At 36.0% G+C, this 27,190-nt stretch overlaps 1 protein-coding gene and 2 long non-coding RNA genes across 7 annotated transcripts; all 3 read right to left on the bottom strand.

The window, feature by feature from the left end:
- Window positions 1-201: 201 nt before the first annotated feature.
- Window positions 202-26,974, bottom strand: slc19a1 (solute carrier family 19 member 1). Of its 3 annotated transcripts, none has more exons than XM_073851967.1 (6): window positions 26,896-26,974; window positions 25,787-26,085; window positions 23,025-23,805; window positions 6,797-6,989; window positions 1,637-1,778; window positions 202-1,455 (listed from the first exon to the last, which is right to left on the bottom strand). In XM_073851967.1, the coding sequence occupies exons 2-6, from the start codon at window positions 26,057-26,059 to the stop codon at window positions 1,252-1,254; spliced, it is 1,593 nt and encodes a 530-aa protein (XP_073708068.1). In that variant the 5' UTR covers window positions 26,060-26,085; window positions 26,896-26,974; the 3' UTR covers window positions 202-1,251. The 3 variants fall into 3 exon arrangements, with proteins under 3 accessions (XP_073708068.1, XP_073708067.1, XP_073708066.1); XM_073851966.1 differs by having other exon boundaries at window positions 26,326-26,954; XM_073851965.1 differs by having other exon boundaries at window positions 25,787-26,954.
- Window positions 9,683-13,669, bottom strand: LOC141347356 (uncharacterized). Of its 2 annotated transcripts, XR_012357334.1 has the most exons (4): window positions 12,179-13,669; window positions 11,165-11,274; window positions 11,004-11,075; window positions 9,683-10,037 (listed from the first exon to the last, which is right to left on the bottom strand). It is a non-coding gene; the product is annotated as an uncharacterized lncRNA (long non-coding RNA). The 2 variants fall into 2 exon arrangements; XR_012357333.1 differs by having other exon boundaries at window positions 11,165-13,658.
- LOC141346999 (uncharacterized) lies at window positions 16,787-23,006 on the bottom strand. Of its 2 annotated transcripts, XR_012357287.1 has the most exons (5): window positions 20,617-23,006; window positions 20,284-20,382; window positions 19,927-20,012; window positions 18,852-18,941; window positions 16,787-17,875 (listed from the first exon to the last, which is right to left on the bottom strand). It is a non-coding gene; the product is annotated as an uncharacterized lncRNA (long non-coding RNA). The 2 variants fall into 2 exon arrangements; XR_012357286.1 differs by having other exon boundaries at window positions 20,284-23,006.
- Window positions 26,975-27,190: the final 216 nt, after the last annotated feature.

The raw sequence follows: 27,190 nt of genomic DNA, 5'->3' as shown, positions 1-27,190 counted from the left end.
TAATGCGTGAGGTTGAGCACTTGTGGTTAAAAAAAGTACATACAATTTTTTTTTATTTTTTTAATGAAAGATTGTTTCACTAGATCATTCCTCTGCTGGGATTGTGAAGCTGCTTTGAAACTGTACCAATGAAAAATCCTGGAATGATTTCCTCAAAAACCTTAATTGCTTTTCGACTGAAAAAAGAAAGACATGAACATCTTAATTATCAGGAATTTTTATTCTGGAAGTGAACTAATCCTTTAAGGCATATTTTCGGTAATGCTGGTTTGAAACAATAGAAATTTTACGAAATGCCATACAAATGAAAACTACTTAAACACTTTATTGTTAACCATTTGTAATGACATGTCCTGGACCTCTTAATTTGATCACACTATATAATATTAATAAAAAAAAACAGTAGTAATTATTTTATAGTAAAACTAATCAAGTGTCTTGTGTACAATCTTGTTTGTGTAATATTTATACAGTTTCTATAGAGTTAACATTGAGTACTTTACATTTCCATCAGAAACGGTCAATCACATTTTTTTTTTCCTATGGCAAAAATTACCAAAGGCGCTAAAGCAGCAAACTTTGTGTAACCAAGCAATGCACAGACATAAGTGTTTATGGAACAATTTTCCATCAATGTTTGTTACAATTTAGTTGTCACTCCGCATTAGCAACACTATGTGTTTTCCATTTCCTACTCCTGGAGTTAAAATGGTCCTCACTCCAGACAAAAATGACACAACTCCACCCCAGCTTCCACTGGACAGCAATCAGATATTCTAAAGACATATAATAAATATCAGCAATCCTGGATAACAGCTTGGCCAATCAATTTAAAGAACTGGAACAAACGGTTAAAATTATTTAAATTTTAGTAATTAGCTGCAAATAATACTTCTGGCATAACAGTCAAAGTCAAACTTGCCATGTATGGCTTCCAAACAATCTTTACAAAAATGATTTCACATTATTTTTGTTCACCCTAACAAAGACAGCCAAATAAAATGGCAAACAGGAAAATCTCAATCCAGGAGTATATTTTCCATTGGCATTCCATCCTACTGACAACCTCAAACATTGCATTTACTTTCTACAAAACGTAATTAGAATTTGATGAGGTTTAATAAAAAGTGTTCCTAACAATAGGACAAACTAAATAAAAGAAAGGCTATTCATAGTTAAAATAATAAAACATTCTGATTTTAAAGTAACAGTTTAAGATATGGAAAAACTTGGGTGCAATTTCTTTGAATCTCATTTCTTGATGGTGGTTCCATTATGTGCCGTCGTGCTTTCACTAGCAGCTGTTGTCATGGGACTAAGTTCAGTGGCTATGGCCACTTCCTCTGTAGTCTTCTCCACAGGTCTTTGATTGCGGTAATGACATGTGATGATAAAGGCACTACAGCCCAGATAAATCACAGTCAGCAGAGTGAAGTAAAAGAAATAAATGAAAAACTGCAAGAGAAAGAGAGAAACATAATCAGGCCATAATCTTTCTGCATTGTAATGTTATAATATATAAAGGGAACCTTTCTGCATTACAACTTTACTGTACTTTCTTCTTCTATTAACAAGCTGGTGGCATCCTGTTTTTCTGTGTAACTATTAACAAAAGTCAATCTAGAATTTTACACACCTGAGAATGAACATTCATAGCCAATCCCCTCTTATCTGCCACAATGAGTGTGATGATTGTTTTCAGGACTGTTCCAAGAAAAGTGTTTACTCCAAACACTAAAGCGCACAGTTCTTTAGTGAGAGAGGAGGCAATCTGGAAACTGAGAAGAAAAACACAAAATGAGTTAAAAGGAACAAAATGCAGATATCTGGATATGTTTATTTTCATTAAATGGTTTAATTTCCTTAGTGATATTTAGTTTCATCAAAAGCTCCTTATGTGGCAAGCTACAACAAACTTGAACTTCAAAGAAAAGTTCCTGCTCTCCATGAAATAAGCTAATGTTTTCACAGGTGCATACACTGCTTTTTTTTAAAACAGTGATTTTGAAACATTTAATGCAACAAGTGCCAATGTTACTTTAGGATAAAATTAAAAAAGTCAGAAATAATCATTTAAAATTAAGGGTGTCACTCGATCGAAATTCATGCTCAATCTCGATTATCGAATCAAAAAATGGAATCGTCGATGCTGCCACGCCCCATGTCACGTCAGCGAAAAAAAAAAAAAAAACACGCTTGTTGAAGTGCTGCGAGTCTACAACAAACAGCCAAAAGATAGCATGGCAACTGCAGACGCAGGAGACCCGTCGACAGAACTTGAACCCCCTCCTCTTTCACTGAAGTCGCCGGTGTGGAAGTATTTTGGATTTCCAGTGAGTTATGTTGACAACGTTCGTGTTGTCGACAAAAAAAAAAAAAAAAAAAAAAAAAAAGCTCTGCTATGTACGTATACCACATTATTCCACCGGCAGCACGACTAACATGGCAGGGCATCTCCGCAGGCACCACAAAAACATAGATTTATCTGTTAAACCGACAAGTGTAACACAAACTACTCTCCCGTCTTCATTTGGAATAAAACTTCCAAGTAACTCAACACGTGCAAAGGCAATTACAAGCACGGTAAGAGTATTTATAGCCGCGGACATGCGACCTTATTCAGTGGTAGAAAACTCCGGTTTTAGGCATTTAATTAGCGTGCTAGAACCGTGCTACGAAATCCCAAGTAGAACGCATCTCACAGCTACGGTGATACCCTCCATGTACAATAATGTGAAGGAGAAAGTTATTGAAGGTCTTAGCAGTGCACATTTAGTAGCCTTGACTACAGATTGCTGGACCTCCAGAGCAACACAGAGCTTCATGACTGTCACAGCGCATTACATTAATGATGACTGGGAAATTCAAAATCCAGTACTTCAAACTCGCCCCATATATGAAGCTCACACAAGTGAACATTTAGCAGAAGTGCTGTGGGAAGTGGTACTGGAATGGAAGTTGAACAGACAAAATGCAACCATTCCTGTGACAACTGATAATGCAAAGAACATTGTCAATGCCTCACATGCAGCTGGATTGTCTCCACACATTGGATGTTTTGCCCACACTGTGAATCTGGCCTCCCAGAAGGGTTTGGGAGTAAACCAGATTTCCCGTCTTTCGGGCAGAGTCAGGAGGGTGGTCACTTTTTTCCACAGAAGCACCACTGCAGCAGCCATCTTAAAGTCAAAACAAGACATGCTTCAGCTTCCTCCTCACACACTGGTTCAAGATGTCATTACAAGGTGGAACTCCAGCTTTGACATGATCACACGCTATTTAGAACAACAAGCTGCTATCTATTCTGCACTTGCAGAAAAAGACATTTAAAAAATGCTAAAGACCTTACCACCCTCTCTGATCAAGATATGACTGTTCTGGAAGATGTATGTCAGGTACTGAAGCCCCTGAAAACAGTTACAACCTTGATGAGTTCCGAACAGCAGCCTACTGTGTCTATGGTCATGCCCCTACAACACACCATCCTGACATCTTTGAAACACAGTGACACAGATTCAACAATTGTAAAGGATGTTAAATCTGCTATAGAGGCTAATTTTGAAGAGAGGTATTCAGACCCAAGACTTCAACAGTTCCTGAATGAGAGCACTGCCTTGGATCCTAGGTTTAAAACTTTACCCCACCTGGATGACATATCTCGGAATGAGATCTTCAATTGTCTGGAGGAGAAAATCTTGCAAGAGCACTCCACAAACGTATGTGATGCTAATAGGCTAATGTGATTAAGTTAAAGTAGTTTGTTTTTTGTATTTACATAATTTCACATTCATAATATTTCATGAATAGGACTAATCACAATATCCTTTCTGTTTGTTGTTGTCACACTTAAATATAATTTCTGCCTGTTTATTTGTTTTGTGTGTGACTATTTCAGTCTCATGCCTCAGGAGAAGGATCCAGCCAAAACCCTGCAGAGGATACAGACACTGTAGCAACCAGTGGAGGCAGCCCCCCAACAAAGAGAACAGCACTCAGTGAACTGTTTGGTGATTTTTTTCAGCACAGCCTCCACTGCATCATCATCAGAAACCAAACCATGGCCTGATGTTGTAAAAGACTTAATCCACTGAAATGGTGGAAAGATAATGAGAACCAGTACCCAAATTTGTCCAAGCTTGCCAAACGTTATCTTGCAGTACAAGCAACAAGTGTAGCAAGTGAAAGAGTGTTCTCAACAGCTGGGGACATTGTGACATCTCAAAGAGCAGCCCTCTCCACAGAGAATGTGGACATTATCATTTTCTTAAAGAAGAACATGAAACTATTAAAAAAAAATATCTGCCCATATAAATGTAAATAGTTAATATTTTTGACAGTATTTTTGCAATATTTTTAGCAGTTCTCTTTTCATATTGCTCTTTAACAAGAACTTGAAACTGCTATTTTTTTTTGTGAACTTGAATGTCATCATCTGTGAAGAAAACTGCAGTCACAAAAGAGAAATTAGATGGCAGGTTATTTTGTATAAGTTTCCAATTGACTGAAGATACAAGTTATTGTTACATTATATTGTTAATAAACATTTTAAATTTGACAGTGTAGTGTGTGGTACATTGTGAACAAAGGTCAGATATTATTATATTGCATAAAAGTAGAGGTCGACCGATCTATCGGTTTTGCCGATTAATCGGCACCGATAGTTAATTGGCCGAACTATCGGTCATCGGCAAAAACCCCTGCCGATAGTTTTTCCTGGTTGCGTTCCCTTGCTGAAGCGCTCATGCTCTGCTGTCTTAGAGAGGTTAAGCCCAAGACCAATGTTAGGATTGTTATCATATATTTGTATTGATTTATAGTCATATTTTTAGCCAGCAAAGTTGTAGATTTAAAGACGTGAGAAAGCAAACCGTGTTCATTCAGCTGACAGAATCCTGCCGAGTCACAGCGTGCTATAGTTTTACGTAACATCATATAACATCATCTGTCCAAAATCTTTGTCAATAATGTCTTTATGCTTCATAAAGAACTATAATTCATGTTTTAGCCTTTTCTTCAGGCCCTTAAAGCATAGGCTTGCATCTTGTTACGCACTTTATTTCACAATGCCAATTTTCCTGTTCTTATTTGATTTTAATAACTGATCAACAAAAATATATATTAAAAATTAAGATAAAAATTATACAAAACGAAATTCGTTTAAGGAGGGATTTTCCACAAATAAAAACGAACGAAGTGATCAAAAATTGTGTCTTAACCTCTCCAATTCTCCCGGCGTATTTCGTCCAATTCATACACGTCCGACATTTACAAATAACACAAACTTCTTTGGTAATTAATATATTAAACTGAAACAAAACACAAACAAATAATATTTAAACATAAATGTAAAACAGAAAAGAGATTGTTTCTGAAATGGCTGCAACGATATAGATCGCACTTTCTCTTTCCGTTCAATCTGTCTAACCTTTGCTGGTTTTTTATCTTTCTGGAGGTAAACATTTGCCCCATTGGTGATTAAATAAACTGTTTTAGATTTCTGCTTGAACTACACGCGACGCGTCTTGTGTGTGTGTGTGTGTGTGTGTGTGTGTGTGTGTGTGTGTGTGTGTGAGAGAGAGAGAGAGAGAGAGAGAGATACCTACCTGCGAGTTGTCCGCGCAATGCAGCGCTGCACTTTTGTCCGGTTGAGCTTGTGTTTTTCCCGCACATTGCACGTGTGCGCGCCAGAAACGCGGCAGGCTTCGTTGCACAGAATTTGCACTTTGAGCTACGTGTGCATTGTTTGACAGTGTGAGCTTTCAATCGCAGTGTTTTACTTTAGATATGCCTTAATTTCTGCCGTTTGTAATGCAGTATTATAAGATGCACTAAACTCGCGCACTGACAGACTTTCACTTTCTCTTTGTGTTTGTTCGTCTTAAAAAGCTTGTTTGCAGATGAGGTTAAATGCACATGGATTTTCGAATACTTTCGATGTACACACAGTCAGTTATGTTCTCAGAGCAGGACAAAACATCTGATACATCGAAATAAATCTGTGCATTCGTTTGAATGCAGCCGGTTAAAGCAGCGACTGTCTGTGATCTCATCAGTAATAATCAAACGAAAAAAGAAAAAAAAAACTACTTTGAAAACTTGCCGACACTTAAAGAACGCTTATTTTAAATAAGTAAATGTTTTTAAAAAAAGTAGCCTGCTTATATAATAAAAAAAATAAGTAAATTTTGCACAAATGGTTATATTTAGTTGATATTGAAAATCGTAATTAAATTGAATCTTAATTTTAAGATGTCAAATATAAACAAAAAGCATAGAACCTGCAATTTTACATATTGTTAAAATGTAAAGATGACAATGAGCCCATTTGTAACATCAACTAAGATTAATAAAAGCTGTAGAATAGAAGTGTTGTTCCTTGTTAGAGTGTGTTAATTTCAACATTTACTGATATTTTGTTAACATTAATGAACTATGAAATAACTTTAATGATCAATATATAATAAATAATATTTTTTTCATGTACAAAGTATGGTTTAGTATTTAAAAAAATAGTAGATCACTATTTTAAATGCTGTATCCATTTTCAAAAACTATCGGTTAATTAATCGGTATCGGTCAGTGTGGTCCAACCTAGCTATCGGTATCGGTAAAAACCAATATCGGTCGACCTCTACATAAAAGTCTTAAAATGGCATAGCTTGTGCTTTCAAATTTATCTTTTTTAAATCGAGAATCGAATCGAACCGTGACTTTAGAATCGAAAATGTAATCGAATCGAGGATTTGGAGGATCGTGACACCCTTATTTATAATAGAAATAAATTGACATAACTCACATAGCGATTGGCACCAGGAACTGGTAGAAGCCTCTGAACAGGGCATATGCCACATAGCAAACCCATATATTATCTGTCATGCCCATGAGAAGCAGTAGAACGGCCTGTGCCCCAGTGATCAATCCAATCACCAGTTCAGACCAAAGATTCCATCGAATTTTCACATAGCCTGCTGCAAATGACGCGATTGCACCTATGGAGCACATAAAGTGTAACAGTCAAACATAATCATGCAATGTTGATCATGCAAACATCTGTTCATATAGTGTAAACAGTTCTGAAAAACTGTTTGCAAATATTTTCTACTTTTGTGACATTTACACCAGGGTTCTTCATTCCTACTCCTGAAGTGTCACTTCCCTGCAGAGTTTAGCTCCAGCTGAAATGCACCTGAATCAACTAATAAAGGTCTTTGAGTTTACTTGGAAGAAAAACTGCAGGAAAGTGGCTTTCCAGCACCAGGAATAAGGAGTCCTGGTTTATGTTATGTTGTTTTCCAAGCATGTGTAATGCTGAGCTCAAAGGTTAAGGAACACGAACTTTGCTTGTTCTCGCCAAATAGTTAACCATCATGTATGATGTAAAACTATTAAATCCTAGTAAAAAAAAAAAAAAAAAAAGGTAGTTCATTGTCAAATGCACTGAAAACCCTAATTGCAAAATAAACTCTGGCCAGTACAGATAAAAACAGATACAGTCATGTGAAAAAGTTAGGGCACCCTATTGAATTTTATGGTTTTCCATATCAGGATATCATAAAAAAAAAAATCTTGTCCTTGACTGGTCTTAAAATTTGGAAAATAAAAATGAAATTGCACCGTGTCATAATTTATTGAACAAAAATAAAGCTAAAATGGAAAAGCCATGTGTGACAAAGTTAGGACACCCTTACTGTTAACATTTGAATAAAGAGGGATAAGCACTGCTAATCAAATACCTTTGATTAACTGATCATCAGCAAGTTTAAGCGCCTCTATAAAAGCATAAGCTTTGGCAGTTTGCTGGTCTGGAGCCTTCAGGTGTGTGTTAACACAATGCCAAGGAGGTAAGACATCAGCAATCATCTTAGAGAAGCATTTGTTGCTGCCATCAATCTGAGAAGAGTAATACGGCCAAGTCCAAACGACTGGATGTTTATTCACAAGTGAAAGACATTTAAAACAGACACCTCTCCTTCCAGGAGTGGACGTCCTAGAAAATTCACCCCAAGATCAGACCGTGTAATGCTCAGAGAAATGGCACACAACCCAAGAACTACACCTCTCTACAGAGACAGATCTCAGTTAACATGTTAAAGGATAAAGTTCATATTACTAGGGATGCACCGATCCGTATCGGCCGATCACTTGCCCGTTTTGTCAGTAAAGCCGGTTCTGTAATCAGCGGTAAATGCCATCAGGTGCGTGATTTCACGTTGAGCCGTATATACTACACACAGCCGTTGTTCACTGACGAGCTGCGCACATTCACACTGATAATGAACATTGATTTGCGCAGCTCGTCGGTAAACAACGGCTGTGTGTAGTATATACGGCTCAACGTGAAATCACGCACCTGATGGCATTTACCGCTGATTACAGAACCGGCTTTACTGACAAAACGCGCAAGCATGATCGGCCGATTCGGATCGGTGCATCCCTACATATTACCACTAGAAAAATATAGGACAAAAATGGCATGTTTAGAAGCCTTGGCAAAGGAAAGCCTCTTCTATCTAGAAAAAAAAACAAAAAAAAAAAAACAACAACAACATGGCAGCACAGTTTAGGTCTGCAAAGTTGCATCTGAACAAAACAAGTCTTCTAGAATAATGTCCTTTGAACAGACAAGACCGAAGTGTAGATGTTTGGCCTTAATGCACAGCACCAAGTTTAGTGAAAACCTGAAGAGCATATCAGCACAAACACCTCATACCAAAAGACAAGCATGCTGGAGGAGGGCTGATAATTTTGGGCTTGTTTTGTAGCCACAGGACCTGGGCACCTCACAGTCATTGAGTCGGCCATGAACTCCTCTGTATATCAAAGAATTCTCGAGTCAAATGTGAGGGCATCTGTCTGACAGCTAAAGTTGGGTCAAAATTGGGTCATGCAACAGGACAATGATCCCAAGCACACCAGAAAATCTAAAACAGAATGGCTGAAAAGAAAAGAATCAAGGTGTTGCAAAATCCCAGTCAAAGTCCAGAGCTCATTTTTACTCAAATGCTGAGGTGAGAGCTGTGCATAAGCAAATGCCCACAAACCTTAATAAACTGGAGCAACGTTGAAAAGAAGAGTGGTCCAAAATTCCTCCAGAACAATGTGAGAGACTGATAAATTCACACAGAAAATGAACGCTTCAAGTTATTGCTGCTAAAAGTGAATCTACAGGCAATTGACTCATAGGGTGTCCTAACTTTGTCACACATAGACTTTTCCTCTTGGCTGTATTTTTCATAAATAAATAATGACACTGTGTGATATGTCATGTGCACTGAAAAAAATGATTCATTGAATTTACTCAATTTTTTTAAGGTAAGTGGTTGCAATCAATTGATTTGATCTAGATTTAAACAAACACATTTATTTGGATTTAAACAATTTTATTTAGTTAACTTAGTATTAAAAAAATGAGTAATTTCAGCCCAATTTAAATATGCTACTTCCTTTTAATTTATTTAATTGTTTCTGAAGAAAAAATATTCATTGAATTTACTCTAATTTTTTAAGGTAAGTGGTTGCAATCAATTTATTTTAGCTACATTTAAATAATCACATTTTGTTGACTAAATTTCAAAATTGTTTTAATCACTTACCTTAAAAAAAATCCTTTTCTTAAGGAGAGGTTCTTAAATGGCTTTGCAAATACACACAACAAGTTTAATGTTTTGAATTTATTTTTAATGTCATCAAATGTGAATTCAGTAACAGTTTCTTTGTATATACAACAAGTGTTTGGAAGACAAGTGCTTACTTAACGTTGCACATTCACAAAATAAAAAATTAACAAAAATTCACAGGTGAAAGAGGCCACATTGTTGAGTGCGGACTTGGAATTGCAAAATTAATAAAAAATATGTGGTAACAGGCAACAGTATATAGTGATTAAACAGTATATTGTATTTTTTCAATAGTGAATAAAACAATAGTGCTAAAACTGTTCATATGTCATGCAACAAACTGCAATTTGTAATGGATTTTACAGGTATGCCCATGGTGATGTGTTGTGGGTCTTTCAAGGAGTCATCTCTTTGACTGTCCTATATTTAAATAAAAAGAAACTGTTATTAGTAGGGTTGGGTATCAACTGATATTTACCAGCCAATATGCACAAAAACAAATCAGTATGTCATCATAAACAGCTGTTTTTTTTAAGTTAAAGTGAAAGGAAGCAGATGAGAAAGAAAACTGACAAATCTATTTGTATATCTCCCACATGTTGTTCCTAATCTGCAAATGGAACACAAATTCAGATATTTTTAATGAGATCTGTGAGCTTTCTGACCCCGCATAGACAGCAACGCAACTCAACTGAAATGTTCTTAGGCCAAGAAACACATTAAAGATATTGGTAAAATAGTCCATGTGACATCAGTGGTTCAACAGTAATTTCATGAAGCTACGAGAATACTTGTGCGCAAAGAAAACAAAAATACAGACTCCTCCGCGCCACCGTCTGCCATTCATGAGAGTACCATGACACAAGTGTTTGGTGTTGCTGACATTAATATGCATGGGCTGAACCATGTTTATAAGCAAAGAAAAACACACGCATATGTCATTGTAGTCTTGACAATGGAGGCAGGAAGAAGAATTGTTGAATAAAGTTATTTTTGTTTTCTTTGCACATTAAAAATATTCTTTAGCTCTGTAAAGATACGGTTGAACCACTGATGTCACATAAATGGTTACACTTATGTCCTTAGTACGTTTTTGGGCCAGTTATATTGTTGCCTATGCAAGTCCAGAAACCTCTCAGATTTCATTAAAAAAAAAAATTAATTTTTTTTGGTTCTGAAGATAAACTAAGGTCTTCTGGGTTTGGAAAGACATGAGGGTGAGTAATTAACGACAATTGGGCAACTATAACCCTTTTAGTATTTGAAATTTAAGTAGAATTTAAATTCAAGCAGAGACATTTTTGTCTGGACACTGTATTTGACATCACTGTGTTAAATAATAATACATATGGGAAAGGAAAAGACACTTGATAAATGAATACATACCTCCTGTAAAATGCCGAAATATTTGACCATTTTCCTCCCAGTAAGACCTCCTTTCTGGAAAACAGCAGTGATCTGTGGAACATAACATATATTACATTATATGATATATTTCATTAAAGTCAACTGTTTATTGTAAAATGCTTTAATACTAAAATACTTACTGTGCATATTGCTGGAATAATACAACTTCAGGAAAGTGGCGAACCTGGAAACTTCCTTTGGCATCAAGGAAATGGTATGTGTCCTAGTCACAGGAACATGCAGAGAGTCCCTCAAATGAAAGTAAAAACACAATAATTATTATTGCTAGTTTAAAACAGTTTACATGCTGCACCATTAAAGCTAGCAAAAAGGGGCATGTTCACATGATTACAATTGTGAACACTAAAAACATTCAGAAATCCAATGTTATATTGTGAGATTTACTGATAGGAACTAACTGGAAATTCCCCTCATAACTTCATGCCTTCGTCCATATTTTTGATTTCCCGGAACTTTCTATTACAAGGCATAGTTATTTGGAGTTGTGATGGTGTCCAGTATGAACGAAACACATCTAACGTAACACCACAAATAAAGTCTGTGGAAACAATTCTACAGTACAAACACGCAGTTAAGGATACGATCTGCCCATCATTGCTTTAAATGCAATAGTTGCCACAGAAGTTAATAATTTTTTTCGGTATCACGCAAGCACTACCTTACCTTCAGCCAAAACAAACTGCTCTTGAACAAACAAGTTAAGGACATTAAAGATGACCCGTCCAAAAGGATTTAACGTTATGTCATGTTTAACCACATTAGAAGCCGGCAGATTCCCGAAGGACTGGCTGTGGTAACGTTAACGTAACTTAGGCAGGGAACACCAATAACGTTACCGGCCTGAGCATCTCCGAAAGCGCTTAAGCATTTAAATAGACGCTATCCTTTCAAATAAACGGCGTATTTTAGGCTTATACAACTACATTTTCATACAAAAATATCTTAAAAGTACATTCTGTCACATAAAAAAGTATTATTTGTGTTATTTGTGTAAGTTATATGTGACCGTCCGTTGGTCGCTGTGGAATTTCTCCCAAAGACTCATTTTGCAGATATTATTTATACAGCGAACAAACTATTTACTGTAATAAACAGTGCTACACTACATTATTACTCACATAAATATTACTCACCGTGTAAATCGACCGAATGATGAAAACTCCGGGTCCGGAATGAAAAGTTCCCACCGTGAACCTGACTGAGTCGTGACTGGAAACTCCTTTTGGCGCCAGGGAGAATGTGCATTTGTGCGCATGCGCAGAAAGTTTACTTAATATTTTCTAACTGAATTTAATTAATTCACATGGCTTGGATTTAAAACACATGTAATTCGCTTAAAACCAATTAATACTTATTAATTCAAATCAAAAACTAAATTTTTACTATTTAAACTAGCGAAATTGAATCATGCTTAATTTAATTGGGGCCATAATCATTTTTTTCAGTGTGATGACGTTTATCTGAGGATTTATTTTCCAAATTTTAAGACCTGCTAAGGACCAGATCATTTTTTATTATGTCCGGATACAGAAAACCATGAAATTCAATAGGGTGTCTAACTTTTTCACATGACTGTATCTATATTCATGTTACAAAAAATTTAACACTAGGGTAAGTGTACCCACTAATGCTGCCTTCATGTGATATGGGAAAGATGATGCTTTCCAAAGTTTATCCCATCTCGGCAGCTCGGGTATCATAAAAAATTTCGAGCTTTCCAGTTGAAATTACAACGTGAGTGGGTGTTCATGTGCAATTTTGATGTCGGATTTTGGTATTTACCATAATTACAATAGCACATGAAGGCAGCATAAGTCCACTTCCAACTCTGAAGTCAAATTAAACAAAGGGAAAATCATATTTTATGCTAGTCATTATTTTATCCAGTGATTTGTTAATTACCTGACATTTTTTATTGCATACCAATCAAATTTGGCAAAGTTGAGTTAGTCCCACTCATGTGCTACTCAGGGTAGCTCATGCAAAAACACCCAAAAACATTGGTGTTTTTGGACCCTTTTCAGCCTTTATTAATTACAATGTTATTATGTCAAATAAGAGATAGCCTTTCTTAACAATTAGCCTTACTGAAAGATAGACTGCTGCAGGAGTAAGCATGTGAACTACAAACAATAAATGTTTTGTTATTTATTTTACAAATAAATACATAGTATATTGTTTTGCAAAGCAGATTATTTTCATAAATTATCTTTTTTTAGATGGACTTAAGCAACATTTAAAAAAAAAAAATGCAAACGTTAATGACTAATAACTAATGTTATTAGTACAGGTGATGAGCGCTAGTAAAAATTAGTAAAATTCCTTTTTTTTAAACACTTCTGTGTCACTGAATAAATATATTGATGTTTTTTGCGAATAAATCATGATGTGGGCTTATTTGGAACACATGTGGGCTTAAATGGTGCTAAAATCTCCTAATCTCAGGTTTCACCTTTATATAAGACACCTGTCCACAAAAGCAATCAATGAATCAGATTCCAAACTCTCCACCATGACCAAGACCAAAGAGCTGTTCAAGGATGTCAGGGGCAAGATTGTAGACCTACACAAAGCTGAAAGACCATCGTCAAGCAGCTTGGTGAGAAGGTAACAACAGTTTGTGCGATTATTCGCAAATGGAAGGAACACAAAATTACTATCATTCTCCATCGATCTGGGGCTTAATGCAAGATCTCACCTCATGGAGATTCAATGATCATGAGAACGGTGAGGAATCAGCCCAGAACTACACAGGAGGATCTTGTCAATGATCTTAAGGCAGCTGGGACCATAGTCACCAAGAAAAAAAAAAAATTGGTAACACACTACGCCATGAAAGACTGAAATCCTGCAGCGCTTGCAAGGTCCCCCTGCTCAAGAAAGCATATGTACAGGCCTGTCTGAAGTTTGCCAATGAACATCTGAATGATTCAGAGGAGAACTGGGTGAAAGTGTTGTGGTCAGATAAGACCAAAATCGAGCTCTTTGGCATAAACTCAACTCTCTGTGTTTGGAGGAGGAGGAATGCTGCCTATGACCCCAAGAACACCATCCCCATGGAGGTGGAAACATTACGCTTTGGTTGTGTTTTTCTGCTAAGGGGACAGGACAACTGCACCGCATCAAAAAGACGTTGGACAGGGCCATGTACTGTCAGGGTCAGTGCATTGAAAATGGGATGTGGGTATGACCCAAAACACACGACCAAGGCAACAAAGTAGTGGCTCAAGAAGCACATTAAGGTCCTGGAGTGGCCTAGCCAGTCTCCAGACCTTAATCCCATGGAAAATCTCTGGAGTAGAGGTCGACCGATATATCGTCCGGCTGACATTTCGGGTCGATATTTGCTATTTTTTAATAAATCGGCATCGGCTGATTTCCGTGTTTAGTAGCGCCGATTTAAAGTCAGGCACGTCTGCGGGCAGCCCCGTGTTATTGGTGCGGTGGAACGCTGCTGTGAAGGACCCCAAGCCAAAACTTTTGTAAGATTCAATAACAGTTCTGAGAGATAAAGGTAAGGCTTAAATTCTAATATTTCTAAGTCCCATGGCCATATATGTACTATATATTACTAGTAAACTATGAAGTGTTGCTTTCAGTTAGTGAAAGAAAATCCTAGAACCGTCAGGAACTGGCATAATGCTACGGCTAGTTAAGGGTTTGCTTACTTGCAGTAAAGTTTAAAGACTGTAGTCAAAAACGATCAGCAGCTTGTTTGCTAACATATTAGCCCCAGTGTTATAAGTTCTGTTTTATTTTTCATGTATCCGAGTCGGAGAATTTCACTCTGTGCGTGGGGTGAAGAAGGCGGCGGCTCTCACAAACAATGCAGCGTTGTGATACTCCGCCTTGCTCGGAGACAGTGATGCACAGAGGGTGGTTATATCCACGGGTCAGGTAATAATAAAATGCATTCTAATTACTTGTGGGTGGGTCGCGCGTGGATGAGATAAATCAATAATGATGTAAACATTAACTACATTTTCTAAAATCTGAACCTGAGTTATGTGGTCACGACCGTGGCGCCAGCTTTCTTTTAAATATATTTTGATGATTGCCCCTGATGTTTCCGCACCGCACCGTCCTCTCTGTCACCTCAGATACTGCGAGTTTATACATATGTGACCCTGGACCACAAAACCAGTCATAAGGTTAAATTTTACAAAACTCAGATGTATACATCATATGAAAGCTCAATAAATAAGCTTTCTATTGATATATGGTTTGTTAGGATAGGACAATATTTGGCCGAGATACATCTATTTGAAAATCTGGAATCTGAGGGTGCAAAAAAATCTAAATACTGAGAAAATCACCTTTAAAGTTGTCCAAGTTAAGTTCTTAACAATGCATATTACTAATCAAAAATTACATTTTGATATATTTATAGTAGGAATTTTACAAAAAATCTTCATGGAACATGATCTTTACTTAATATCCTAATGATTTTTGGCATAAAAGAAAAATCAATAAATTTAACCCATACAATGTATTTTTGGCTATTGCTACAAATATACCCCAGCGACTTAAGACTGGTTTTGTGGTCCAGGGTCACATATATGGTCACGTCCAGATGTCAGTAAACGTTATTTTTTTCAGCATGGATTTGGCTTAAAAGCACGAGTGATTAAGCCTATATAAGTGTGCAGCGATGGGAAAATCAGCTGTTAAAATGAACCATCCATTCATCATATCATCATACAAAACTAAGAATTAGAATAATTGTAATAGGAAGATCGTGTGCGGTTAGATAAATCAGAGAAAAAAATATAGGTTGCGGGTGGGTGGCAGGCGGATTACACTATTGCCTGATTTTGCTTTATTTTGTCGTCAAAAGTAAGATTTTGCTCTTTCTTGTCATCAGAAGTATTCTGAAACAAGTCACAACTGAGCCGCTGTGCATCTCCATTTAAACAGCGGTGTTTCGTTTAACATGCGTTTTTAAATGAATCTAGTGAAATGATTCAATTTCTCATTCATAAAGAGTCATTTGCTTTATTCAGGAATGACTCATCTGCTCGAACGAATCAAATGAATGATATGATTCAGTAATTAAATCAGTGTCTTGCCGCCATCTGCTGGCAGGTCCTCTCAGTTATATAAATCGTTTAAAATGTCTGTATTCAAAATTTTATTTAAAACATTAAAGTTTCACATTAATCTCAGCTCTTAAACTTTTTATGTAAATGATTAACAGTTTTTATATTATCTGTTTTATATATTTAACATGGTCACACTTTATATTAGGTGGCCTTAATTATTATGTACTTAAAGTACAATGTACTTAATGTGGTCATATTGCATTGCAAAAACACTTTTGCTTCTATTAAGGTGGGATATGGGTAAGGTTAGGGGCAGGTTTGGTGGTATGAGTACACTGTAAAAAGTTTGCTGTAAATTTTACAGTAACTTACTGGCAGCTGGATGCCAGTAAGTTACTGTAAAAATGTTTACAGTATTATTACTGTAAGTGCATTTACAGTACTAAAAGACCTTTACTGTAATTTCATTTACAGTATTTTTATTGTAATTTCATTTACAGTGTTTTACTGTATCTTCAATTACAGTATTTTTACTGTATTTTCAATTACAGTATCAGTACTATAGAGTTTATTTTCATTTATTTTAAACTTTTTTTACCTGTAAAAACAATCCAATTGTCGTATAGCACTGTATTTTAAGATTTTTACCACCCCAAACCCATAAAAATCACAATAACTCATAAGCATTAGTTCTGATAATATTCTTTTTATTTGTTGAACATTTTCTTTTTAAAAGTACAAATTACAAATGTTGACCTCTAGGATACAGCAGAAAAAAGGGCATCACCACAGTCCCCTGGAGACTTTGTATCATGGCAAACATACACATACTGAAAAGCAAAAATAAGTAAGTACACTACCAGTCAAAAGTTTTTGAACACTAAGATTTTTTTAAAGAATTCTCTTCTGCACACCAAGCCTGCATTAATTTGATCCAAATTACAGCAAAAGCAATACCATTGTGATAAATTATATAAATGAACTGCTATTTGAATATATTTTACAATTTAATTTATTCCTTTGATCAAAGCTAAATTTTCAGCATCATTACTCGTCTTCAGTATCACATGATCCTTCAGAAATCATTCTAGTATGCTGATAAACATATTTTATTTAATTTGTAAATTTTTCAGGATTCTTTGATGAATAGAAAGATATTATTTAGCAAGGATGACTTAAATTGATTAAAAGTGATGATAAAGACATTCATAATGTTACAAACTATTTCTATTTCAGATAAATGCTGTTTATCTGAACCTTCTATTCATCAAAGAAACCTGAAAAAAAATCTACTTCACTGTTTTTAGCATTATATTAATCTCAGCAACATCATAATAATAGTTTTTGAGCAGAAAATCAGATAATTAGAATGATTACTGAAGGATCATGTGACTGCAGTAATGATCCTAAAAATTCACCTTTGAATTAATGACATTTTAAAATATATTCAAAAAGAAAACGGCTCAAAAGTGTACTGTTTTTGCTGTACTTTGGATCAAATAAATGCAGGCTTAGTGAGCAGAAGAGACCTACTTTAAAAACATTTAAAATCTTACTGTTCAAAAGCTTTGTCTGGTAGTGTAAATAAAATAAAATCATACAGTAAAAATGAGTTTGTGTTGTGTTAAATTTTAGTAATTTTGAGTCAAAGTTGACAAGCTCTCTGATGAGAAACAGCAGAATGGAATTCAGGCTGATGCTTGTTGTTTGCACCCTCTTTCCAGAAGTCCATCTGATCTGTGACTGTCAATGCATTTGCTGCCACAAAGATTGACTGTCTGAACGAACCTGCAAGCACAAGAAAAAAAAGATTTTTTTAAAGCAGTGTTTATAGAATTTGCCTCAACTGTCGAACTTGATGCTGTATGCATTTTTAAATTTTTATTATATACTACATATGAACGCTGTAGTAAGAAAAAAAACTGAAGAAACTTTTTATTGAAATTTTTTATAAAGAATTTTATGAATGGGCCAGTGAATCACTGATTCAAGGTGTTTAAAAAAGGTAAATTCATTCAGTAATTAAACACTGCTGTGTGCAGAGACGCAAGACATGGCTTTGTTTAAAACCGTTTTTACTAAATGGAGCACAAAGACAATATTTTCTTCATGATTTAAATGACTTAATATTACATTCTTGTTTATCTAATTTTGTTGCCCTGACACTTAGTAAAGTCTGCCACAGACCATGCTAAATGCTAACTAATCTTCTGTTCATATAAACATTCTAAACGTGTGTTTCCTAGAAAGTCTGTGCATATAATAAGCCTACTACGATTAAAAAAATCTATTTGTTGCTTTACAGTAACAATAATCTAAATTTGACAGATGGTAAGATTGCTATTATGAATTTAAAGGTTACAGTAAGGTAAAGACACCTGAAGCAGCTGCATTTTGCTGTTTAAATGCTGGTTTAATAGAAATAATTTTAATGCGCATGCAAACTCAATCTTGATGTGACAAGACATGGTAATAAAAAACATTCCCAGGGGGGTGTTCCATAAAACAAGTTTACCAAATAAGCCAGGCTTATTTCAGTTAGTCTGACTTATTGTCACTTGATTTGGCACAAAATAAGTCAGACTAACTGAAATAAGCCTGACTTATTTGGTAAACTTGTTTTATGGAACACCCCCCAGGAAATGAATACCTTACGAAATACAATAAATAACAATATAAATACAATATAACTTGCTTAGGATAAAAGCATCTGAAAAATGCATGAATGTAAATGCAATGTAAAACAAAATGTGTTTTGGGTTACCTGATTCTGCATGTCTGTAAAATGGACAGCTGGCTGTATGATGATTCTGCATCTGATGGTCAGCGTCCAGTTAGTGCTTGGAGAAATCTCCTGTAACAGACAGTGTCACAACACCCTTTTAGTGTTACTATAGTTTATGATCAGAAAAGACAACTACTGTACAGTAATAAAATTTAAATTTTTAATAAAATAAGCATTTATCATATTTATTAGCAAAACTTGCTATATTAATATATTGCTAGCTCGTTACTCTCTTTAAAAAGTTAACCTGTTCTGCAAGTCAGTGGAGAACAGCAGCCTGTGGCTAATTTGGCTAATCTAGTAACGTTAACATTAACTTAGTTAAATTGATGAAAGCAGTGTTGCCAACTTGGCGACTTTGTCGCTATATTTAGCGACTTTTCAGACCCCCTTAGCGACTTTTTTTCAAAAAAGCGCCTAGCGACAAATCTAGCGACTTCTTGGAAAAACCTTATTTAGCTTATGAGACTCTCTGGTACTGCCGCGCGAGCGTGAAGTCGTGCTTTCCCAGCGCGCGCTCTCCCTCTCTCTCTCTATCTGCGTCTGCTCTGTTCAGTGAGCGGCAGAGAAGCAGCATTTTCAGATAAAAAAATATATTCTGATGCTTCTAACTCTATTTTACATGCAAGTATAGCCCGAAATCACAGCACAGCCATTGTCTTAATCGTATGTGTATTTGATTTTTTTAGACAATGTCGTGATTATGAATCACGTTTTTAGTGTAGATATGCTATATCTTCGAGAGCTGGTTATGTAGTCCTAATGGGCTGCGTTTCAGTCACTATTTCATATTTACCCCGTTGTCTGACAAAAGAAACCGTAAAATATATCAATATATCTATGAAATATATAAATGAAAACAGTTTTATTGAATTTGGCTGCATCAAATAGCAGTATGTGAGCACAGAGACGCAAGACAATACGACGTACTGACGTCATGAATATGCTAATGAACGTATGACGTCATTTAGCGACATTTGGCGACTTTTCAAGCGGGGTATAGCTACTTTCCATTGAAAAAAGTTGGCAACACTGGATGAAAGGGGAAGCTCACCTGTTGTTTGCACCGCGACGATGGCAATCACCAGAAAAGACTCTAATACACCTCCGATGCAGACGACATGACCACGAGACCACAAACTTGAAAATAAAACACAAAAGATGCAGTTAACCGCGGTGTTCAGTTTTACCTCAGTGTTTCATGTTAGCGCGCTGTTTATGTCACGTCTGTCACTGTCAAGGGACCGTCTATAAAGTTACATACGACATTCATACACACATTTCTTACTTAAACATCATTTGAAGAGAATTACCTTGCTAGCTATAAAGAGGCAGCGTTTAAAAGATATTATGCTGCTCTGTGACTAACGTTAAGTTTGTCAACTTCGGCTTACTGACATTATTAGCTTACCAGTTCATGTTATCGTCGATACTATGGCAGTCATTCACAGAAGAAGATCCAAAATACACCTCCGCGCTCCGACATTACAGACGACATCCAGACCAGAAACTTGAAAATAACAAACAAAAGAAGGGCTTGAAAATACAGTTTAAAATCTCCACAGAAACAGTGGTGTTGCTTAACGCACTTTACCTCAGTATTTCACCTCAGTTTGCTGTTAAGCTTGAGTAAGGGCTCGTCAGACGAACTAACTTGCATTAAAGGGCAGCCGAATATACAAACGTGTTTCTCAGTTTAAATAAAGTTTATTTCGACTAATATAGGTCACCTTAATTTACTCACCAGTCCATGTTTTCACCGTTATGGCGGCGCCCCGGCCGTCAGTCAGAAAAAAAGGGCTACCGACATGAAAAACACGATGAATATTGTTAGTTTGCTGTTAACAAGTGAAAACAAATTAAAATTGTTCAGTTTTTCATAAAACAGAAATAATATACTAACCTTTTTGTCGAGTTATTGATGCAACATTTCTCTTTTGTCCTTTTTACCGCCACTTCCTCTCAACAGGAGAAAAAAAAATCTCCCTTGCCATTGGTCAATTTTTCGCGGGCAAGTTCACTACTGTAAACGGATTTACAGTAGTGGAGAATTACAGTAGTGATCATATATTTTCCCATAATCCTTTGCAGTTTACAGTAAAATACTGTATATACATTTTACAGTATCTTACTGTAGATATTACAGTAAAATACTGTTCAAATTACAAAAATCGGTTACAGTGTAGGTTTCAGGGTGGGTTAGGGTGTAAGGGTTGGTTCAACAGTGGTAATTACAGAAATGAATTACAAATGTAATTACATATAGGTTTTTAAAAATATATAAACACAATGTAAAAACATGTATGTACACAATAAGTACACTGTACCAAATTATTCATTTAAATGTAAGTACATAGTTGTTAAGGCCACCTAATGTAAAGTTGGACCTTTAATACTTGGTCAGTTCGATTTGTTTGGTTAAATCTTTTGTAATAATACTGTGCAGTGCACAAAATCAAGATCCGAAAGATGGTTCCTTGTGTTCATTGTTCATGATGTTAAGTTTAGAAATGATGTGCATCCACTTATTATTAGTGTGACATTTTAGCATGCAAATAAAGGGAAGAACTTCAAGATATTGGCCCTAAAAATCGGCCCAAAAAATCGGCAGCACATATCGGCCATCGGCTGACCCTGACCTCTAAACATCGGCATCGGCTATAGAAAAACCCATATCGGTCGACCTCTTCTGTGGAGGGAGCTGAAGGTTTGAGTTTCCAAACGTCAGCCTCAACACCTAAATTACTTGGAGAGGAGCTGCAAAGAGGAGTGGGATAAAATCCCTCCTGAGATGTGTTCAAACTTAGTGGCCAACTAAAGAAACGTCTGGCCTCTGTGATTGCCAACAAGGGTTTTGCAAAGTCATGTTTTGCGAAGGGGTCAAATACTTATTTCACTCATTAAAATGCAAATAAATGCACTTTTTGAAATGCATTTTTCCGAATTTTTATGTTATTCTGTCTCTCACTGTTCAAAATAATTTTTTCCCCCACTGTACATTTTTAAATGAGAGATAAATCTTGCATTTTAACTATTATTTTTTTCTAATAAACCATGTCAATATCTATGAATAACACAAACTTAGATTTTGGTGGGCTTAATGGATACACTTACCCTACAAAAAAAATAATGAAAATAAAAATCTACTATATAAATTATTTGTCTGCTAAAGTGAGTTAGACAACACAATATGTTAAGGTACAGTATGTATAAGTATCCACTATAGAAAATAGTAATAATAATAAAGGAGGGACCTGTTTAGCTGTTTAGTTCTTGAAAAAGTCTGGTTAGAGAACACAGCTTAAAGATTATTCAAACCAGTAGATTTGAATAATTAATTAGGGTATTATACAAGAGAACTTTAAATAAACCAAAACGCATGTCTGAATTTACTGTCCACTGTAAATTAACCTATTTGAAGATTGCTGTACTGTATTTTTAAGAAATAAACATTATGCACAAACACACACAGCTCTGCTATCTCTAGATATGCACAACAACTCATTATGACTTGTCTTTATAAAGAAAAAAGATTAAACAACAGCAGCCACTTCCTGTATTGTGAAGTACGTCCAAGTTGCAGTTGAATTCAGCATACATCAATAAAGGGAAGTCTAACGTTTTACTTAAAGATCCAGTTATGAAATTTTGATTAAAGATGTTGAGGTTAAAATACGAAACATGTATGGATGAATTGTTCACAATAAGACAAATAACATGCATTAAAGGGGGAATTTGCAAATTGGGCTTTTAATAAACACGGCTTTCTTTGCTGTAGAAACTAAAATAATTCTGGCATAATTTACTGCTATCCCTATAAATTAGTGTTGGATGACAACAAAAGCCATCTAAATCTTAAAATAAGTGGACTAGAGGCTGATATCTAATAAAGTGTTTATCAAAACTCATGACCAACAATTAATCAGTCTTTAAGTGATGTCCACGATAAAATTCATGAACAGTTGGTTGGGAAGAAAACGTGCCCCTTGTATGTTCTTTTGCCAACAACCTGTTAATTTCTTTGCTGAAGAAACCAGAGTGGATGCTACTTATTTAAAAAAGGATTATGTGGTTGAGATTATTTATTGTTATTTGTAGACATTTTCTTAAAAAAAATAAATAATAATAATAATAATAATAATTACACCTTACCTAATAATGTAGAGGCAGCTTCAACCCCTCCATTGTAGACATGTTTGTTCTCTGTGGCAGGGTAGACTTTATTCCACAGGACGTGTACGTACAGTAAAACTAAATAATAACCAGCAGAGTTGAACACCCACCACAAGCTCCAAAGTCTTAAATTAGGTACTTTCACTACATTCTTTAACTCCATCAGCATCTGAACAAACACTGAATTTGTCCAGGAAGGGGATTTGTGGTTACTGCCTTGTGTTGCCACACTGCCATCCTTCTCCTCAGGCTTCATTCTGGCCAATTCCGACTGAGCTGCTTCCTTTCTTTCTTCTTCCAGACGGGCTTGGTTAAAAAACAAGCTACGCTTAGGCCATGGCAGGCAGAAGGACAAGAGTAACCCGAAAGTGACAAACCCCAGAGAGACTGCACTTAACGTCCAGTATGATACACCTCCAAGTGACACACACATCTGACCCAGCACAGAGCTCGTGAAGACTCCCATGAGCACAGATGAGCGGGAATAGCTGGCTACACGTTGGTAAACAGTGGCTGGTACTAGTGAAAAAATGTACGAGGAGTATGCCACACGGGCAGCCATGGTGATGCCATAAAAGAACTCCATGAACTGCATCTCCAGCAACGAGGATCCCAAAAGCAGCAAGAGCCAAATGGAAACATGACTCAAACTCTGAAGGATAAGCACTGGTTTGTAACGTAGGTAATCAGTCAGCAGAAACACAGGCACCAGCACGGCCATATAGGAATATGAGAAGATTGGGGTGATCTCATTGGTAACCTGTAAAAACAACAGACAGCAATTATTACATTTGATATAGGATAGCAGAGATAGCTGTAGTGCAAAATAAACTTAATGGCCCGGTTTCACATTCATGGCTTAGACTAAACCAGGATTAGGCCATAGATCAATTAGAACATTTAAGTAATTTTTATAAACATACTTAGAAAAAAACATTACTGGTGTGCATTTTGAGACAAAGCAAAGGCACTGATATATTTTAAGATCAATCAGTGCAATTTTATTTCAGTTGAAACAGCCCAGACTTACATTTTAGTCTAGGACTATGCTTAAGCCTTGTCTGTGAAACCGGGGGTAAATCAGTCAAAACATAATAGACAATGCACTTACCTTAACCATCAAGAAAGTACAGTCAGTGTGTAATGTCAGATAATTAATACTTTAATCGTAATCTTCAGGTAAAGTATAAATATAGTATTGTGAAACAACATAACCCAGGACTCCATTTACTCCATTGCCCTTTTGTATGCCATCTGAAATGAGGGTAGTGCGCATGGAGAACACATGGCAACCAAGATTACACTTGATATGCATGTTCATTTTAAAATGTAGACAAGGGGTCGATTTTGAACTACAGTTCTTTCTATTTAAAAAGTTAACATTTGGGATGATCGAAACGTATTATTTTGCTTATGTCATTGATAATCTAAGGATATGTCTAGTGTTTGAGGATGTATTTTGTACTGGATAACATTATTATGTCACATAAAACAGAGGTTAATTTGTAATTACATTTACTACTACTTACAAATTATAAATGTCATTTTGATTTTATTCTTGAAACATTTTGACTTTATTCACATAATTTTGCCTATTCTCGAGTTTATTCTCAAAATATTTCGAGTTTATTCTTAAAATATTGCAAATTTGTTCTCAAAATATTGTGAATTTAATCTCGTAAATGTAACTTTTTTCTTTTTATTGTGGCACTAAAACGTAATCGTAAAACCAGAATACACAAATGATAAACTAAGTTACACAGGCGTTCTACTTCAGAATGGCTGCGTCAGCAACACCACACGCATGTGTCGTGGTACTCTCCTGAACATGCACCAAAAAGCTTCATACCATTACAGTTAAACCACTGATGTCACATGCCACTGATGACTATTTAAATGATGTCCTTACTACCTTTCTGGGCCTTGAACATGTCAGTTGTGTTGCTGTCTGTGCAGGGTCAGAAAGTTCTCTGGTTTCATTAAAAAATATCTTAATTTGTATTCCGAAGACAAACAAATGTCTTACCGGTTTGGAACGACATAAGGGAGAGTAATTATTGACAGAATTTTTGGGAGAACTATCCCTTTAAACATGTTTCTGAATAAAAGTGTTTAATTCTAGTTTAAATGTAACTGACTGCATTAGCTTATAAACTTAATTGACATGGGTAATATCAAAGACGTTTGAAAACAATTCAAAACAGGCACCTACTGAATATATTTTGCAGTATGTAACAGTGGAAAATTCCCATACAGATATTCTCTGCATGTGGTTGACTAACTTTATGGCTTTTACTAATCTTATTCAAAAAACACCCAGTTACAGCCTGATAAGTTCAGTACATTGAGTACAAATTCTGTTGAGGGTTTACAAATGTTTACAAAAAAGGTAATCTGATAATTAATAAATTCACATATAAGTCAGCATGATTGTTTCAATCCTTCCTCAAAGTTGGTCTGACCCACTTTGAAGGAATGTGAACTCTGACCACATTCACATGGCTTGCCAGACCCCAGTCGCTGAGTTTGAAAACAAAGCTAGTCACATGTGTCAACTAGATATCGGAAAAATAAATAAATAAATATAGCTGGGAAACACAGTCTCTCAAGTTTTGGTGTGTTTCAAAAAAAAAAAATCCTTACCAGTACAATTTATCAAGATTGAATTAAAAAAAAAAATTATATTCTACATGTTTTTTTCCCCCTATGAAGATTTAAAAAATGATGAAAAAGCACCACACCTGTTTACTAGTGAAGTTCTTCTCTGTACTAAGCAGGTATGGTGTGATAAACGGCTCTCCAGGCTTCAGCTGCACCATGAAGCCATAGAAACAAAGATAAACAACAGACCATATCCAGGTGCTGGTTTTCTGCGTTTGGGTTTCCAGGTCCTCCTTGGTTTTGTCAATGACCGGCTCTGGAGCTACGTTTTCCACCGCGTGTCCATTGCCATCAGTCCTTATGTCCTCCTTAACATCCTCAGTCCTTTCATTGCATGTAATTACTTCCATCATGTTACAGCAATAGTGATGCTATAAATCTGAATTATTTAATGATGTAAAAAAAAAACATAAGATACATTGATCCTCAAAGTTAATAACTGAAGGCTTAGCAGTTTAACGGAGTTCACAGACTGGTAACAACCAAAGCGACTGCACTAGCCAGTAAATCCAAAGCCATGTGTCGTTTTAACTATTACTGGGTGCTGAGAGGGCACTTTCATGATACAGCAATGCATTAAACAGCTACAAGCTGACATTTTCTGTATGCAAGCATTCACCTTTGTCCAGTTTCCAACAAGTCAATGATTACAAAGTGCTACCTTAATGGACTGCATATTGTGATTCTGTAAAGAAGCACAAAGCAAATCCAATTGTTATATGGCAAATATGTACACTAATGGGTTTAGTTATACATACATGGGAGCAAAAAATATATTTTTTGACAGTCTGATATTTTTTTGTTAACTAAAATCTTTACCAGAACAAGTATAGCAACGTCAGTCTGTTATAACAACTGGCTGGGTGAACTCACATGGATCCTCAAATGTCTAACAGTGCAATGTCAGCGCTTATACACATCTCATGACTAAGTTACCCCTGCTTGTTTATGGGTAACAATGCCTCGTAGTCTCTTAATGTCGTTTGCACATAATTCCACCAATATTCAAGTATGGATCAAGTCGTTTCGAGTTAAACTTGCCTGTTGCTTTCCTGTGGTCAAATGTAATCCTTCTTGCTGAGGCTGACTGTGAGCTAATCTATGCTACTTCAAATATTACAGTGCAAGTTATTTAAGCGACAACAACGCGACAGACTTTAACTCATCGGTATGGCATGACAAGACGTACCAGACATGTCAGTGAAAGCAGTTCAGTCTAAAATCCACGGAGAACATGCTGTTACGCGCGCCCAATAACCCATGTTCTGCGCATGCGCACCGGATGTTTATCTTAAGTTGAACGAATCGTTCTTTTGAAAAGAATCTTTCTAATGAACAACCTAGGTAGCATTTCACAAACTTATATAAAAGATTCGTTCAGAACGAATCAGTCTCGAGTGAACTGACTGACTGAGGCGATGCTCAGTCTCTGGGGAGTTTAATCCGAAAGACTATGCCATGTGTGTTTTGAGAATTTCCTATTG

This window comes from Garra rufa, chromosome 12 (genome assembly GCF_049309525.1).
Source record: "Garra rufa chromosome 12, GarRuf1.0, whole genome shotgun sequence".
NCBI lineage: Eukaryota > Metazoa > Chordata > Actinopteri > Cypriniformes > Cyprinidae > Garra > Garra rufa.
Note: the sequence above shows the minus strand (reverse complement) of the source record. Positions and strands in the feature narration are given on the sequence as shown.